General features: G+C 45.6%; 1 protein-coding gene across 3 annotated transcripts; it reads right to left on the reverse strand.

Annotated features, from left to right (window-relative positions):
- Positions 1-6,114: 6,114 nt before the first annotated feature.
- Positions 6,115-18,812, reverse strand: Tm4sf19 (transmembrane 4 L six family member 19). Of its 3 annotated transcripts, XM_087901484.1 has the most exons (7): positions 18,566-18,812; positions 15,077-15,153; positions 12,031-12,232; positions 11,417-11,482; positions 7,921-8,090; positions 7,626-7,809; positions 6,115-6,502 (listed from the first exon to the last, which is right to left on the reverse strand). In XM_087901484.1, the coding sequence occupies exons 3-6, from the start codon at positions 12,229-12,231 to the stop codon at positions 7,626-7,628; spliced, it is 621 nt and encodes a 206-aa protein (XP_087757610.1). In that variant the 5' UTR covers position 12,232; positions 15,077-15,153; positions 18,566-18,812; the 3' UTR covers positions 6,115-6,502. The 3 variants fall into 3 exon arrangements, with proteins under 3 accessions (XP_087757610.1, XP_048309981.3, XP_087757603.1); XM_048454024.3 differs by lacking the exon at positions 15,077-15,153 and having other exon boundaries at positions 6,115-6,499; positions 18,566-18,811; XM_087901477.1 differs by lacking the exon at positions 15,077-15,153 and having other exon boundaries at positions 18,566-18,810.
- Between the last annotated feature and the right edge of the window lie 253 nt (positions 18,813-19,065).

The following is a 19,065-nucleotide window of genomic DNA, read 5'->3' on the forward strand; positions in this document are numbered from 1 at the left end:
AATCCCACCGATCCCTGAGATCCCTGAGCACAAAAATCCCACCAATCCCCTGATCTTGCCCTAGAATCGGGCCACAAAAGCCACCAATCCCAAACCACCCAGGGAAGTCTCATTCCCCAAGAAACCCTGTGTAAGCTCTGTGCCCTGTTCAGTTTGCTCCTGCTTCTCACCCTAGAGGCAACCACCCTCCTGGATTTTTCCTTCCCAATAAATCTCCTGAGTGAGGTTTGTTGTGCAGTGTGTATCATTTTCCTTGGAGTGGAGCCCAGCTGTAACGATTTTTTTGCCAGAGCCAGAGCAGAGCTATAACAACTTCACTGGGGAAACCCTCCCCTGTCAGAACAGAGTTGGTCCACTTGTATTGGGAAAATCTTTCCCTAGAGCAGAGCTGTAAGCTGCCACTCGTAGAGTGACTCTGACATTCTTTGGCTCCCGACGGTCAGAATTCCTTTCCATCCAAGCTGCAATACTTACAGGGAGTTCTGTTAGCTCCCAAAGAAACATGGGACAAGTCTCACTCAGTACCTGTAGCTCCTCCCAGCACTTCTCACCCAGGCCCACAGCCTAAACCTCTCCAACTTAGGGTCTGAGCCTCATTTGCCTTCCCCCAGATTCTGACCCCTATGCAACAGCCATTTTAGCTACACAGCCTCTTGGTTCCCATGCATTCGCTTGGTCTTCTTGGTCCTCTTGATCTCCCTCTCCTCTCTTCTTCCTCGTCCTCTTCCTCTTCCTGCCCCCACCCTACAGCCCAGTCTATTCTACAGACCATGGTCAGTCTGGACTCTTCCAGATGCCACTGGCTGGTTTCTCCCTCATGTACAATAAAGACTTTCTCTTGGGTTTTGAGACAGGGTTTCTCTGTGTAGCCCTGACTGTCCTGGAACTTAGATGAAAATGAGGACAGGACTGCGCGCCTAGGTACAGGTGAGAAGGATCTTTTGTTTTTGCTGTTGTTTTGTTTGTTTGTTTTCTGCTTTTTTCAAACAGTGTTTCTCTTTGTAACAGTCCTGGAACTCACTTTGTAGATCAGGCTGGGATTAGAGGTGTGCGCCACCACTATACCCCAGCGCCTGTCTGTAATTTTAACAGGCAACTTAACTAATGAACTAATGAGATCCTGAGGTGGTTGTAACCTTGGGGATCAGGGGAGAGCTGTTAAACTGGTAAATCTATCAGTACCCTAGTCATCAAACACCATCAGATCTGAGAAGGATAAATTTTACCTGAGTAAGCAGAAATGAGACAGCCTTCCATTTACCTAGACAGCTACCCCAAGTTTCTCCGAGGTTCCAAGACAGTATCAGTTTTCAACTGCCAAGTCAAAAGATCTGACAGACTTTCCTGTGTAGTAGGAATTTGGGGGAGACCACCTACCTTGCTTGTCTTGACAAAGCAGGGCAATCTATTCCCTGATGTCTTGCTTGTCCACAGTCTGGACAGGGTCTTAGCAGCAGTTCAGATGCAAGGCAATTTTTCCTGTGACTAGCTTTGCTACATTTAAAGCAAGCTCCAGATGGAAGTTCTTCTGTGGCCATCCATACAGGATGCTGCCAGGAGCTGGCATGTCTCTACCATGAGAAGCTTTTTTATTAAAATGCCATATTCTCAGACCTCTGAAGCGTTTGAGGATCAGGGGGTCATTATCTGTTAAACATAAGCAGTTTAGTGTATCTAAAAGGTAATCCCAGTTTTCACAATGTAAACCATTTAGCATTTTTAAAATTACTCTGACATTACAAAATCTGGTTGCCAGCAATGGAGGTGCAGCTTTGATATTTCTGTAAACCAGCATTGTTTTAAACCTCATCTTGCATAAACCTGTTCTTAGGACAGGGCAGGAATTATACAAACACCCATCCTAATCTAAAGCATCTTGGAGACCTGTTGTAACATAGCGGTGGAGTCACATGACCTCACCCTTTTAATCTTAGTCAGCATGGGGGCTGCCCAGGTGCTGGTTTTCAGAGTGTTATAATTTGGAGTTACCAGTATTTGTTACAGATTTTAACCATACCCAATTCCTTAACTTTTTTTTTTTTATAAAGTAGAGCAGCATAAATAACTTTCTCTGTCATTACATTAGATTCAGGGCTAGAAAAATTCCAGAAGCAAATTCTGAGTCCAGGCAGCTAGCTGTTTCCAAGACATACAGAACACATAAACTCAGCTATCCGAGATCAGTCAGAAACAAGCACGTGGCCACACACCTTTACACATTTCTATCCATACAAACAAAATAGATGGGACTTTTTCACAGAAAGACAAACAACTTTTTGCAGGAAACCATGTCAGATAACCAACTTAAAAATCCTGAAACAAAAGTTTGCAGTATAAGATACCATAGGAATAATTTTTTTTTTTTTTAGGGGTGAGGAAGTTGAGTGTGAAAACGAGCTGCAGGACCATAGGTGGAGACTGAGAGATAGCACAGTGGGTCTACAGTCTGAGAGCAAGGAGAGAGACAGCCAGGGAGGAGCCGAAGATGAGGGTTTGCAGCGGCAAGAGCTAGAGCCACATCCACGTACAACTGACTGGAGCTTAAACTGTGGGTCCTGGAGGCTGTTGGGGGAGGGGAGCAAACAGCCACGTGCTGGGCTTGTAGCAGCTGCTACCTCTGCCCGTTCTGGTAGAGATAAAGGGAATGACTTCTTCAACAGGCTGGGAACCAGTTTCACAAGCTCCTGAGGAATGCTGGCTTTTACCTAACTTTCAGAACTCTTCCTATAGTCCCAGTTAAGGTCATTTCTGGATATTTGGACTGACTTTTGGAGTTTGGAGAATTGGAGTTTCCTTTGGACCTGACACGTTCATTTTGTGTTGATCAACTGTTCCTGGGCAGGAAGTCTACCCTGAAGTGTGTTTAATATTCCCAGTGAGTCTCACTGGAGGAAAGTAATTTTCCTTTGCCAAAGGGCATCAGTTGTACATAGCCTCTCGGTTGGGGGTAGGAGCCTGTTTCACTTTTACCTTTCAGCGTTGGCCCCCTTTCTGGCTTGAACCTTTGCAGGTTTGGGGCATACTGCCACAGTCTCTGTGAGTTTATATGTATCTCGGTCCTGTTGTGTCTGGAAGACACTGTTTCCTTGGAGTCATCCATTACCTCTGGCTCGAGAGTCTTTCCACCTCCTCTTCAGAACAGACCCCCAAGCCCTGAAGGGAGCAGTTTGATGAAGTCATCCCATTTAGGACTGAGTCTTTAAAAGTCTCACTCTGCACACTGTCCAATTGTGGGTCTCTGTGTTAGTCCCCTTCGACTACAAGAAGAAGCTTCTCAGATGGTGGCCGAGAAAGATGCTGATATAAGGGTGATGTGAGATTCCCATCTGTATGCTGCGAATACCATTGGTTAATTAATAAACTGGCTTGGCCTGATAGGACAGAACAGAGCAAGGCGGGGAAAACTAAACTGAATGCTGGGAGAAAGAAGGGCAGAGTCAGGGAGAAGCCATGGAGCCATTGCCAGAGACAGACATGCCGAAACTTTGCCGGTGAGCCACTTCCACATGGCGATACACAGATTAATGGAGATGGGTTAAATTAATACATAAGAGCTAGCTAATAAGAAGCTAGAGCTAATGGGCCAAGCAGTGATTTAATTAATAGTTTCTGTATGGTTATTTCGGGAGTCTGGGCAGCTGGAAAACGAACAAACGTCCCCTTACTACATATGTGTATAAACGTCATTAGTTTTTTTTTTTTATTGCAATGTTCCTTAACAAGAATATTTTATTTTCCCCTAGACCCATAGCCTATCCAGTTTCAGGTTCTTGGCCATCCTAGTATCAAGCAGGGGTTCTATCTCATGGAGTAAGCCTTAAATCTAATCAGAGAGTTGTTGATAACTGTCATAACATTTGTGCCACTATTTTCCCACCATATCTTCCAGTCAGGTCACCAGAAAATAGGGTGATGCTTCTTGTTAGGCACCAGCTCGACACCTCCATGTTCAGTGAAAACTGTGTTATCTTCAGCAATAGGGCCTTCCCATTGGTTGAGGCACGGTTTTGGGAGGTAGCCTGCAATTTGACCTTAGCCACCAGAGTGCTGACATTATAGGCATCCCTACTATCCCAAATTTATATTTTTGTAATAACTGTAAAGTCAAAACAAAAACAAAAACCAGAAGATGGCGTGGTGGCACACTCTTGTAATTCCAGTGTCAGGAGCAGAGGTAGGAGGCCAGCCAGGCTAAGAGAGAGACCATTTCAAAACAAAGCAGAAAGAAGAGATGGGACTTCACGACAAGTGAAGATTACAGGAATTGAAAGCACTTTAATAGGGAGGGGCGTTGGTTTGGGTTTTTCAAGAGAGGGTTTCTCTATGTAGCCCTGGCTGTCCTAGAACTCACTCGTAGACCAGGCTGGCCTTAAACTCGTAGATCCACCTGCCTCTTGCCTGTCGGTAAGATTCTTCATGCTCTGACTGACTTGTTATGACTTCCTCTTGGAACTGGCCTGCAAACTGAGGTCTGTGGAGAAAGACCACAGGGCAGGGTACACAGCCCACACCAGCTCAGTGCTCACAGTCTCTGTGGCTGCCCCTTGGCTCAACAGCACCAGCCCTGTTTCTGGCATGAGCCTTGCATCCATAGACAAGCTTGAAATCTGTCTGGCACTGCGGTGGTTTGAATGAGAATGGTCCCCATAGGGTCATATATTTGAACATTTGGCCTAAAATTGGTAAACTATTTCTGAAGGATTAGGAGGCATACCACTGTTGGAGGAAGCATGTCACAGGAGGTGGAATTTGAGGTGTCAAAAGTCCATGCCTAGCCCAGTCTCTTTCTCTTTGTCTCCAAACTTCCAGATGATACAAAGCTCTTAGCTACTGTCCCAGCACCATGCCTGCCTGCCTGCTGCCAAGCTCTCTGCCATGGTGATCACGGGCTCACTCTCTGTAACCGTAAACCTCAGTAAACTATTACTTTATAAATGACCTTGGTCATGGCATGTCTTCACAACAGTAGTGAAATAGCTAAGCCACCTCTCACACCTCTTTGCTGGACTAACTTAACTCTGCCAAGCAGCATCAGCTCAGGCACATCCAAAGCCTTCCTGAGGCTTTCTCTGGAGATCACTGTTCCTCTGAGCTCTTTGGTACCTGTGTTGAATGCTAACATAGTTCTTACCCATATGATGTCCAAATTATGGTAAGTCTGAAGGACAGGGCAGGGACCAAGGGCAAGCGGCTTGTCTTGGGCACTTCTGGATTGGATTTATAACATATACAACAATGCAGGCATACAGCAGGTACTCAGAACACACTACTTGTTGAACTCTACTGTAGAGTGCTGGAAAGAACCATGGTCTGTTAGTCTGCTAGGGCCACTCTAACAGACTTCCTCAGTCTGGAGGACTAGTCAACAGAAGTCTGTGGTTGTTGCTGTTGTTGAAACAAGGTCTCTCTATTCAGCCAAGACTGGCCTTGAAATCATGATTTTCCTGCCTCAGGTTTCTGAGTGATGGTATTATAAGCATGAACTATAATAACCATATTTTTCCCACAGTTCAGTAAGCTGGAAATTGAAGATCAAGGTAACAACAGATTTGATTTCTAGGGAGGTGTGTCTCTTCAGGTTGCAGATGGGTAACTCCTTGCTCTGTCTTTATGTGGCCTTTTCTTTGTTCTCACATGTACACACACCATCTTCCGTCTTCTCCTCAACCTTTAAAAAAATGGGGGTGGGCCTGGAGAGATGGATCAGTGATTAAGAACACAACCTACTCTTCCAGAGAGCCCAGGTTTTAATTCCCAGCACCCTCACGGTAGTTTACAACCATCTGTAAGTCCAATCTCAAGGAATCTCACACCCTCTTCTGGCCTGCAAGAAAAGGCTTTCGGGCTGGAGAGATGGCTCAGTGGTTAAAAGCACTGCCTGCTTTTCCAGAGGTCCTGAGTTCAATTCCCAGCAACCACATGGTGGCTCACAACCATCTGTGATGAGATCTGGCGCCCTCTTCTGGAGTGCGGGCATACAAGGAGGCAGAATGTTGTATACATAATAAATAAATCTTAAAAAAAAAAGAAAAAGAAAAGGCTTTCTTCTTGTATGAAGGTACACAGACATACATACAGGCAAAACATCCATATATACGAGTAAAATAAGACAAATTTTAAATTAAAAATTACATTTATTTATTTATTTCTTTATATATAGGAGTAGGAGTCTGTGCATTGCCATGGTGTGTACACATCTGTGTGTGTGTGTATATATGTGTCTGTGTGTGTAGAGGTAGGACAATTTACAAGAGTCAGTTCTTTCTTTCCACCAAGTGGGTTTTGGAGATTAAACCTCCCGTCTTCAGGCTTAGCAGCAGGCTTCTTTACCCATGAGTCACCTTCATGGGTCCCTCCTTTGAAAGGTTTAGGAAAGGCCAGCTTACCCTAAACCCACACCTCCTCTCTGGAGCCTCATCTTGCCTTAAACAAAGGGTTCTCCTTTCTTCTGATAAAGGATGCTCTCCAGGTGTTTTATAGGTCAAAGATTCCTTCTTCCCTGCTGGGAGAGGGGCAGATGAAATGGAATAGTTTCTCTGAGAATTGACACCTGGATGATGTTTGTCAGATCAAAGGACTCCTCCCTCCCTTCTGGAAAAGGGTCCATTATTATTTAAAAACCAGCCCTCAGCCTGCACCTTATCTTAAGGACCTTATCCTCCCTTCTCTACCAAGAGTTTTTTGGAGGCACTGCCTGCTAAGAAAATGCCCAGTATATTCTTAATACTCTTCATTGGCTTAATAAGCATGGTGATCTACAACTTTCTCTCATGGAGTATTTATTTCCCTTCCTCCCTTCCTCCCTCCCCCTCTCCCTCCGCTCCTTCTGTCCTTTTCTGGTATTGGAGACTGATACCAGAATTCTGCTTATGTTGTAACAGTAAGCTACATCCTTGGCCCTATTATTTCGAGACAGGGTCTCTCTAATTTGCCCAGAACTGCTCATCCTCCTGCCTCACCTTCCTGAGTCTTTTTTGTTTGTTTGAGACAGGATCTCAATATGTAGCCCAGGCTGGTCTAGAAGTGATGATCCTCCTGACTCCAGCTTAAGATCACAGGTGTGCAGCACCGTGCCCAGCCTCTTGCTCGTCTTGTAAGGATGTCAATCCTACTGGATCAGGACCTCACATTTATGACCCCATGTATCCTTGATTACATGTAAGGAAGGCTCTTTCTCTAATACAGTCTCATTGGTGCTAAGGGTTCCTGTCTATGCTTTGGAGGAAATGCAGTTATGTCTATTACAATAGTAAACCTGATTTTAGAATTTGAGGGGGTCACCTAGCTGTGTGTTTGAGATTGGAGAGCCCCCTTTGGGAGTCTTAGCTTCTCTGTCCTAACATGTGATCAACTTTCATGGGGTTGTCAAGAGGCTGAAATGAAATTATTTTACGGGTTAAAAATTCCTCTCTATACACCAGCAATGACTTCATCGCTCTTTCTAGTACGGTGTCATCTTCAATGTATGCAGCGTGACTTTCATTTTATCCTACCATTCCCCCTGTGTGCAAGAAAATGCTGGCAGCTTACAGGAAGGCCTAACGGGGATTCCCACCCTATTCTTGCAGAAAGGGTTGGAGGAAGCTTGCAGTGAGAACACCAGTTCAGGAGAGGACATCTGTTACCTAACTCTTCTCACAGAAGCTGCAGAGCAGGCCAAGGATGCTATTGACAAGATGGATGGCCACCAGGAGAAGCTGGAGGAGGCTGATACACACGAGGGTGGAGAAGAAGGCCACGTGCCAAACCACAGCCTTAGAGGGCTCCAGGCAGACGGAGGTCCAGAGTGAATGGTCATACAAATAATTCCTAGACCGGAATAAACAAAAATAGCCCATCAAGGAACTCCAATAGAAAAGCACAGGGTTGGGGCTCCCCCGGCCCAGGCCGCAGGACTGTGCTTGTGAGGGTGACCGTTACCTGTTGGGAAGATCTTTGAAGGGATAGCCAAATTTCCAAGCTTGTGTCTGATTGAAGGATGAGGTGTCGAACATACAAAAGGGACCATCTTTCAAGGCTACTCCAGAAGTGACAAAGCAAACCAAGGCCCCCAGCAGAGCCAGGCTGCTTGACAACAAAGCAATGAGCATCTGTAGAGGAGGCAGGAGACACGGCTTACATGGAACTGTGGTCACTGGACTAGTGAGGTGACACGGCCAAGACTAGCTTCTCTGGTGGCCGGCATTCTATCATAGGGGTGGGGGTGACAGATTCATTTAGAACGTGTCCAAGGGTGTCTGTCCCTGGGTAAAGCCAAGAAGAAACGGACAGACAGACATATGGATCTCCTCCCTGCACAGGGTCTTTGGCCCCTCCAGCAGGTTGAGACCCCCTTGTTACTCCACTGCAGTCTCTGAGCTCTGGACTAACAAAGTGGTTTTTGCATGCCCACTTTTCTCCTCTACTGACAAGCTATCGGTTTTAAAGCCACCAAAGTCCCACTCTTGTTCTCTTTCAAATCAAGCAAAAAAAGACGAGAAGGAAGCAGATAAGGAGTTGGCTGGGTCATTAGAGGACACAAATTCTGTTAGTTTATCAGAAGCCCAAAGCCATGCTTCTCCTAACTGAGTGTCAACACAATCACCTGGGAATGCATAATTGAATGTGGACTCTCTACAACCCATCCCAGATGCTCTGGGTTAGAAACTCCAGGTAAGACAGAGCAATTTGTGTTTTAAATGCTTTAGATGCTGGGGCTGGAGAGATGGCTCAGAGGTTAAGAGCACTGGCTGTTCTTCCAGAAGTCCTGAGTTCAATTCCCAGCAACCACATGTGCTCACAACCATCTGATCTGGTGCTCTCTTCTGGCCTGCAGGGATACATGCGGGCAGAACACCAAATACAAAACAAACAAACAAATAAATAAGAAAAGTCTGATGCTCACCCAAGAGTCACTTGCTTAGCCAGGCAATGGTGGCACATGCCTTTAATACCAGCACTTGGAAGGCAGAGGCAGGCAGGCAGAGGTCAGTCTGGTCAGAGGAGTGAGTTCAAGGACAGCCCAGCCCAGAGCTGCATAGAGAAACCCTGTTTCAGGGGGGCAAAAAAAGAGCCACTCGCTCGCTCAGGCCAAAGAGAACAGAGAGTAGTAAACGAAGCACCTGTGTGTTTATAGTTAATGTTTTAGCATGGAATGCAGTTGGAGGGCTTCCCAGTATGTATGTGGCGGTGGGAACCAGAGCAGGTCTCATATGGGGTGACAGCGTTCATGTCTGAGATCAAATAAGCACTAAATACATATGTGCTGAGTACTTCTGTTAGCTTGACACAAACCACAACAACCCGGGAGGAGGGACCACCAACTGAGGGTTTGCCTCTATCAGGTTGGCCTTTAGGCATGTCTGTATGGAATTTTCCTGATTGATGACCGAGCCCATGGGGCCCGGCCCACTGTGGGAGGTGCTATCCCTGAGCAGGTGGTCCTGAGAGGTATTAGAAAGGTAGCTGATCATTAGCCTGGAAGCAAGCCAATAAGCAGCACCCCTCCACGGCCTCTTCTTCAGTTCCTGCGTCCAGGTGCCTGCCTTGAGTTTCTGCCCTGGTCACCCCAAGTGGTGGATTGTGACCTGGAAGATGTGAGAGGAAATAAACCCTTTCAATCCTAAGTTCTTTTGTTCATGGTGTTTACCGCAGAATCAGAAAGCAAACTAGAACAATATATATGCATATGTATGACATGCATAGATATGTGCACACACATAACAAGGAATCCAGGCTGATCACAACTATGTGGCCCAGGATGACCTTGAACTCGTGATCCTCCTGTATCCATCTTCCAAAAGTTGGTGTTAAAAGGGGTAAGCCACCATAGCCAGCTTGGGGTATTTGAAAGTCTAAAAAAATAAAAAGAAAGTCTACACCAAGGTAGTGGTAATTTCTAATGGTAAGAAAAAAGTCTGAGGGGGCTGGAGAGATGGCTCAGAGGTTAAGAGCACTGATTGTTCTTCCAGAGGTCCTGAGTTCAATTCTCAGCAACCACATGGTGGCTCACAACCATCTGTAATATGGTTTATTACATATTTCACACCATGAAATATGGTGCCCTCTTCTGGCCTGCAGGAATACAAGCAGACAGAACACTGTAAACAAAATAAATAAATAAATCTTTAAAAAGAAAAAAGAAAAAAAGTCTGTGTGTGCGGGCACACATGTGAACAGGTGTCTGATTGTGTGTGGAGGGGTGTGGAGGGGTATATGTATGTGGTTTGTTTGGGTTCCTTGGTTGGTTGTTTTAGCACTGAGAATTCACTCCAGTACCTCATGTACACCAGGCAAATGCTCCATCACTGAGCTACATCCCAGGCCTCTAAGAAAAGGTTCAACTATCCAAGCACCAGCAGAGTGCTTCACACCTACATTGCCAGCACTGGGGAGATGAGGCAGGAGGATGACAAGTTCAAAGATAGCTCCAAGTTACACAGCGAAAACCTGTCTCAGGAAAGCCCAGACAGGGGTTGGAGAAAGATGTCTCATGGCGGAGAGCACTGCCTGATCTTCAGAGGACCCAGGTTTTGTTCACAACACCCGCCTGATTGCTCACGACCCAGTGTAACTCCCGTTCCAGGGGGTCTGACACCCTCTTCTGGCCTCCACAGACACCAGGCACACATGTGGCACACAAACATACAAGCAGTCAAAACACCATACACACATGAAGTCAAATAATACAAATAAAAATAAAAGAAAACCCGAAATAACTAAGTAAATACATAAAAAATAGCCAGGAAGATTTCTATCAATGATATATGGTTATAGTATACTTAAATTCTATTCATATTATTTTAGTATGAGAGAATAAACAGCTTATCACATTTGTGTAGACATCTGTGGTTCAGTTAGGCACTTCCTTCTTTGCCTTGACCACCTCCCCTCTTCTTCTTCTTTTTTTTTTTGATTTTTCTTTTTTTTTAAAAATTTATTTATTTATATTTATTTATTATGTATACAGTGTTCTGTCTGCATGTATGCCACCAGACCAGAAGAGGGCACCAGATCTCATTATAGATGGTTGTGAGCCACCATGTGGTTGCTGGGAATTGAACTCAAGACCTCTGGAAGAGCAGGCAGCGCTCCTAACCTCTGAGCCATCTCTCCAGCCCCTTTTTTTGATTTTTCAAGAGAAGGTTTCTCTATGTAGATTTGGAGCCTGTCCTGGAACTCGTTCTGTAGACCAGGCTGGCCTCAAACTCACAGAGATCTGCTTGAGTGCTGGGATTAAAGTTGTGCGCCACCACCTCGTAGTGACCACCTCCCTTCTTACAGATGAGTCTGGAAAAATTAAGTCACTTGCCAAAAGGATGGAGTTGTTAAAGGACATAGCTAGGCGCTGATTTCAAGCCTGAAAACTAAACTGAGCCTTCTTCCTCCAGAGCAGAGAACATGAGAGCCGTGTTAAAGGGTGGGGCTTGGTGCTTACATGCCGACAGGGCGCACTGTTGCTGAAGTAGCCCGTCAGGGAGATGAGAGTTGCTGCCACGAGTACCTGGAAAGCAGAGGAGAGTGTTAGGAGGAGACAAAGTGGGCCTGGAGAGATGGCTCAGTGGTTAAGAGCACTGGCTGCTCTGTAGGATAGCTCAGGTTTGGTTCCCAGCACACAGGGAAGCTCACAACCTGTTACTCCAGTTCCAGGGAATGGAACAGCCCCTTCTGGCCTCTGAAGGTCCCGGCACCCACATGGTCCGCATCCTTACATATGTGCGGTCAAAACATCCATACACATAAAAATAAATAAATATGAAAGAAGAGACCAGGGGATTTGCGTTTCTAGCTGCCACACACAGCTATTGAAATAAACTTAGGGCCCAGGTTGAACTTAGCCTGTTTTGACTCTGCTGGTGCTAACATCCATCTAGCCTTCCTGGTTCTGAGCTAAAACCCAGCAACTCATGATAAATCCCCCTTTCCTTGGGCTGTTTATGAACCCAATACCAATTTGTTGGAACACCCTGACCACCACCGCCTCCCAGTTCCATCCCTGAAAGAGATGGAAATTCCCAAAGAATTCCCACTCATGAAACCCTGGACACGTACCATGAAACCTCCTCCCCAGAGCCCAGCGCCCAGCATGGCATGCTTGCCAATGAGGCCCCTCGTTAGGTAGGTCGTATCCCAGTTAGGAAAGAGGAGTGTGATGTTGGCCCCAGCGGCAAACAGCGATGCAGTTCCGAGGCTCAGCCCAAGGAAGCGGGAGCAGGTCCGGGAGCAGGCCACCACGCGGGGAAAGGACAACATCCTGGAACAATGGGAGTGAGTCACAACAGAGCCAGGGTGGGAGTACCCAACAGGAGATGGCTGGAGATGGCTTCTGAGAACAGGTCGTGTTAAGGACAGCTGAGGCACTTTTCAAACACACTGCCTTGCTAAGTCTTCCATAATAATTGGAGTTACAGCCTCCATTTTCTGCCAAGCTTCAACCACACATATTTCCACAGTTCATTTTGTCTGTGCCTTATTATAGCCAGTGATTATTTCTCATTTTTCTTTTAAAATTTTTACACTTTCTTCAGTGTGTGTATGTGTGTGTGCTTGCACATGCGTGTGCATATGTATGTGTGTGTAGGGGCATTCATGTGACACATCACATGTGTGTAAGTCAGAGAAAAATATAACAATTTTCTTTCTTTTATGATTTACCTATTTTATGTATATGGATGTTTTATCTGTATGTACATCTGTCTGCACACCAGAAGAGGCCGTCTGATCCTCTAAGACTACAGTTATAGATGGTTTGGAGCCACTAAGTGGGTGCTGGGACTTGAACCTCTGAAAGAATAGCCAGTGCTCTTAACCACTGAGCCATCCTTCTAGAGGATAATTTTCTTTTTCTTTTCTTTTTTGTTTTTCAAGACAAGGTTTCTCTGTCTACCTCTGACTATCCTGGAACACCCTGTAGACCAGACTAACTGCATAATCACAGAGATCCACCTGCCTCTGCCTCCCTAGTGCTGGGATTAAAGGTGTGTGCCACTACCGCTCAGCCCAAAGGACAACTTTCAAGAGTCTGTTCTCTCCTTCCATCATGTGGGTCCCAGGGATTGAACTCAACCTGTAAGGCTTGTTGGCAAGCACCTTTACCTACTTACTGGGTTATCTCAATAGACTTTCTATTCAATAAAGCTTTTAAAGGGACCATCAAAATGCCCATTCTCCATGCTCAAAGCCAGCGGTATTCTTTTGATGATGTTGCTTGTTTTTTTGTGTTGGGGTCTCACTGTGTACCCTTGGCTGTTCTGAAACTCAGTATATAGACCAAATTCTCAAACTCTGAGAGATATATCTGCTTCTTCTTCCCAAGTGCTAGGATCAAAGAAAGGCATGTGTCCCCACACCTGTCTGCCAGTGATGTTCTTATCGCTTGTCCAGTGTAATAAGAAAAAAAAAGCCATAAACAGCAAGTAACATTATTCAAAGATAATCTGGCTATATAGGTAGAGAATCCTAAGCAATCTATTGAAAATTACTTGAACTAATTTTAGGTTATTAACAGGTGAGTTTAGCAAGGACATAGAATAAAATATTTATTCTGTATTCCATCCCTTTACAGAGGCAACGGTAAGTTGAAAATTTTAATTTAAAAAGTATTTGTAATAGCACAAAGCAAAACCACCTATGGTTGTGTTTAGTAGTGTGCGCAGAATGTGTATATAACAATTACAGAGCATTGTGAAGAAAAGGAAGACCTCAATGACCCACATCAGTGTGACCGTGCATCCCTGTAGTTCAGCTATGTGGGAAGGTTAGGCAGGAGGAGAAAGATCACATGATCCCAGGAGTTTAATGCTAGCCTGGGGGAGACAGAAGGAGAGACTGACTGACTGAGTGACACACTGACTATGCATTCCGTCATTGTTAGAAGTTTGTTTTTTGTTTTTTTTTTAATTTGAGACAGGGTCTCACAAGGTAGCCCTGGCTGACCTAGACCTTACTGTGTAGACCAAGCTAGCTTCAAACTCACAGAGATCAGCCTGCTTCTGCCCTTGGGAATGCACCACCAATGACAGCCCCAGCTTGTTAGCATTTACAAATGTGTGTATGTATATATGTATATGTGTATATGCGAGGATGAGGAGCAACTGGAATGGTCCGGCATTGCTGGTAAGAACATAACCACTGAACCATTCTGGGGAATAATGTGGTACTGTTGTGATGTAGGAGGGTCATCTGTCTATGTGTTACTTTCATTGGTTAATAAAGAGACTGCCTTGGCCTTTGATAGGACAGCAGCTTAGATAGGCGGAGTAGACAGAACAGAATGCTGGGAGAAAGAAGCAGAGTCAGAGAGCCGCCCGCCATGAAGCTGCCAGGTCAGACATGCTGAATCTTTTCTGGTAAGCCATGACCTCGTGGTGAACACAGATTATTAGAAATGGGTTGAGTCAAGATGTGAGAATTAGCCAATAAGAGGCTAGAACTAATGAGCCAGGCAGTGTTTAAAAAAATACAGTTTCCGTGTAGTTATTTTGGGTAAAGCTAGCTGGGTGGCGGGTGGGAACACAGCCCGCTGCTCCTTTTACACTGTTGTGTGCCTAAACATTCACTTACCAAATCAACCAGCAATTCCTATGCTTTATGAAAGTGCAGGGAAAATGCTTTCCCACACAAACCCTGATGTCTGAATGTCCATAGTAGCTTTACTCATAACAGCTAAAACTAGACAGATGTCAATAACCCAAATATCTGTCAACCAAATACTTTTTTATATGCATATAGGGAAATATTCAGCCATAAAGAGAAAGTCCTGATCCATGCTATAGGTGGCTCACACCTGTAATCGCAGTAATTAGGAGGTTGAACCAAAAAGAATGTAAGAGTGAGGGCTGCCTGGGCTACACAGTGAGTTTCAGGACAGCCAGAACTACAAAGAGAGACCCTGTCTCAGTAGCAGCAACTAAACACAAAGAAAAAAGTCTTAAACCAAAGACTGTGAGTTAGCCTGATTTCTACTAGTGTAAACTACAGCTTACGGTAAGGAGATGGTTTCCAGAGACAGCACCGAAGAGGCAGGCTCTCTCCTCAGCAGGGCCCCACCCCACAACCCTTGGTGGCTGTGATCCCCCCCTCACACACACACACCTACCTTCCTGCTGCAGTTCTGTTCTGTGTGGTGAGCGGCCTTTACCAAACCCTTTCACACTGTTCCAAGGGAAAGGCTGTCTGGAGGAGAGGGGCGTGTTAGAGGAGCTGGGGTGGCTGTGAAGAGCAGCCCTTACCCAGGGATACTAACGAGATTTATGTTGGGATTAAGCCCCACTAAACCTCTCAGGATTCAGAAGGATCACTATAGCAGGCAAAAACCTAACTAATATGGTCTGATTAAACAAAATAAATTAGCTCACCTAAGTCTTTTTATCACATCCCATTTATTCTTTCTATGTTCTCTCTAATGTTCTTTTGATGTTCCTCCTCAGGGTTTCTCTTCTGATATTCCTCCCATCCCACAAGGTTTCCGATTTATAATACCCACATAGACAGAGTTAGCAATTCTCTGGTAAATATCAATGATACCATGCATGCATTTCTTAATGGCTAACAGGATGGATAAGAGACTGACAAGGCAGGCATCTTATGTCTCAGAAGAGCATGGCTGTGAAGCTCCCCTTCAGATTCTGGGAGAATTAGGATGGAGCTTCCCCCCAATCCCCGACTAAGCATCAGGGTGATATATCCACTGTCATCCAGGTGAGAAGGAATTTCTTTCTCTGGGGCTGGTTTAGCAACCCAAGCTTTTTTTTCCTGCATATTTTAGGGTAAAGGTACAAACAGTTAAATTTCCGGGACTAAGACCTCGTGTCAAATGAAAGATGAAGGTAAGTACAAAATATTAATAGCTTGCTAGGGTAGAGCAAAGGCCAGTGGATTACACCTTCCTGAGTCTGTTGCAAGAGAATTCACGGTCACCCAGACCTGTTTATCAGTAAGAGTGGACATACTGTCTCTCTGCTCAGTGCCTCCTGCTCAGGGCTCCTTTCTTGTCAATGAGTCCTGTCAATAAGGATAACTGTGGGGGTCTAGCTTTATGTAGATTTGACTATGAGAGAAAAGGTTTGGCTGAGTGAATGCTTTCATAACAGGGCCCCATGATATGGAAGAGGTCATCCAGTTGCCTGTACAGGCATTGAGAAATTATCTCAATGAATGATTTATACACTGTTGGGATATTTTGGGATGAATCCCATTACAGAAGGGAGAAGAGCCATGGCTTCACAAGATTTCTACAGAGTACAGTGACTATTCAAAGGACAGATGTTTCTGAAGCGCTGAAAATTGGGTTCCTTACTACCCCCCTAAGTTTGTCTAGTGATCTGTCAGCTGTATTTTACTGTATAATGGTTGTGGCTCACAGCAGGATACCAGGGACCTGAAGGGAAAGGAGTGGTGAGTAGCTAGGAAAGACGATGGTGGCCTCCTTTTGAAGCCTACCTCCTTGCACCAGATTCAGCCTCCCAGTTCCTGTCAGGATGTGACCGGTGTCCAGAGACAAGGTCCTCTAGAAAACACTCCTTCCTGCTGGGCAGTGGTAGCGCATGCCTTTAATCCCAGCACTCGGGAGGCAGAGGCAGGCAGATCTCTGTGAGTTCGAGGCTAGCCTGGCCTACAAGAGCAAGTTCCAGGACAGGCTCCACAGCTACAGAGAAAACCTGTCTTGGGAAAAAAAAAAGAAAGAAAGAAAGAAAAAGAAAAAAAAGAGAGAAAAGGAAAACACTCCTTCCCGCCATGCTGGGGTTTGCTTTTTTTTTTTTCCCCCTTGTACTCAGTTCCTCATTATCTTGTGATTTAGGCAGTCTTCCCTCCTCAGATTATCTTGCTATTTAAGGGCAGTGCTCTGCTTTCGACATTCACCCACTGTCCCTCAGAGGGCCGATTTTGTCATGGCCCTGTAAGGACTGCTATGTTACTAAGCATTCAGGAATGCATTTTGGACCTGGCCCTTTAGCACCTGCTCATAATCACCCGTAAGTGAAGTGTATTGAGATCCCCCAATGATCAAAGCCAAATTCTACTGTTTCTTCTCAGGAAAGGGTTGAAAATTGTCGAGGCTGAGTCAAACATGGTGGCACAAACCTATAACCCCAGAATTGGGAAACAGAGGTTCAAGGCTGTCCTCCACAAAGTGAGTTTGAGGTCAGCTGTGGCTACAAGAGACCATGTCTCAAAAACTCTCAAACCCAACAAACAAACAAAGACTCTCTGTTAATACTGAACTTGAATTTCAGATAACCAACAAATGAATAATTCTTGAAGTCAGGCATGATGGTGTGTACACATTAACCCAGTTCCTTGTTGGAAGCAAGAGATCCGGAATTCGAGACTAGCCTTGGCTACATAGTATATTGGAGGCTAGCCTAGATTTTTTTTTTAAAAGCAAACAAATTTAGACAAATTAGAGGAAAAACTACAAACCTGAGTTGTGATCTTTTGGGTGAGTGGAATTCAGAGAACCCTTCTAACTGAACACAGTGGGCTCCCAGTATCTTCGTGAGTGCCAAGCCAAATTCAGCACATAAGATGTGAGAGAGTGAAGGAAGACATGTTATTACATATCCAGTCCAGGAGAGCAAATGTGGCCTCTGTATAGTATGCAGAAGCACACATGTGTGCTATGTACGTATGAACGCTCAGTGAAATCGTTCTGAGGAAGCTTAAGTCATAACCTAAAATAGAAATCTAGACATATTTTTGGGGGGGTGCACATAGGTAGAATCAATGGACAGAAATGTCTCTGGGCATGCTTAGCTTGCAGCATAAGAGTTTAAGTGAAAACAGAAAAAGGGTCCCCGAAGGGGAATTAACCCAAGAGTCTGCCCCTGAGGGTGCCAGCCTTAGTCACTAATAACCCTCGGCTGGCCTGCACCTCGGACTCTGCAGCAAGAACAGGGAGGTCCTACTCTATCTAAAGAGACAGGGGGCTGAGCCATGGTTTGACTTTCACTTCCTCTCCATGACCTTTCCCTTAGAAATCACAACATTCTGAGAAATCCTTCCAAATACTCGAGTCAGAAGACTAGTAAAGAGGTGGGCTCGGTTCCATGTGAGTAGAGACAGGCAGGATCAGGTCATTTTTGAGTTTGTTTCTTTTGACAGGGTCTCTTGTAGTCCAGGTTGGCTTCCTGCCTCCACCTCCCAAGCCTGGTGTCTCAGGCACACATGTTCATGCCTCATGGGTCAAATCTCAAAATTTGGTTGTAGAGAAGGCCTGTGTTTAAACCTGAGGTGAAGGCTGGGTGAGCCGATCAAACATCAGCCACCGTCTGGGCACAGGGACCATTGTCTCGGAGAGAGTACAAGTTCTGTCTGTGTCTGTTTCTTCCACCTTTCCATTTTCCATTCCCTTCATCCTCAGTTAATTTTAAGCAAGTGCCCCGTCTTTGCCTGGTGCTGTGCTAGAGCCTAGGGAGACAAACGTGGAAAAACACAGTCCCTTTCCTTGAGGACTATAAAGCTAGGCAGAACAGGCAAAAAGCAAGGAGAGGGACGTGGTTTGTATTACAAGACTGGCGCGCTTAGCTGCTACGCCCTGCCGCCCTGCCGCCCTGCAGGTTCATCCGACCCTTTCATCTCAACTTACCTGTGCCCGAAGACAAAAGTCAGGATGGGAGAACAAGAAAGTGGAGGGCGCTCTGTTCAAAATGGGCCTTGGCTCCTGCAGTCCCAGCCAGGACTCTTAGAAGGCCAGGCTTGCAGGGTCAGGAAGGGTCTGTATATAGAGAGGTCACCTGGGCATTCGTGCGCGAGTGGGGGTGTGCCCACAGCTGCCCACAGGCTGCCGCCGAAGGATCATTTTGTCACATAGGCGAGCCCTATGCTCATGACCCATGCTCATTTTCATGTGATCCCAAGGAAGGAAACAAGGGGTGTGACCTCATGAGCGCAATGGTTTTAAAGTGTCACCAGATGCACCCTGGAGAACTACCTCAGCCTCCACCACCACCAGTGCCCCTCCCCCACACCCACTGCACCATCCTGCTGTATCATCCTTGCTTGTAGAATCTGGACTCCGTGGGAGCAGCAATGAGCAAAACCTACCCCTTTTCCGTCTCACCCCACGTACTTGGCCTCACAGGGGCG

Source organism: Myodes glareolus, chromosome 2 (assembly GCF_982192425.1).
Source record: "Myodes glareolus chromosome 2, mMyoGla1.1, whole genome shotgun sequence".
Classification (NCBI taxonomy): domain Eukaryota; kingdom Metazoa; phylum Chordata; class Mammalia; order Rodentia; family Cricetidae; genus Myodes; species Myodes glareolus.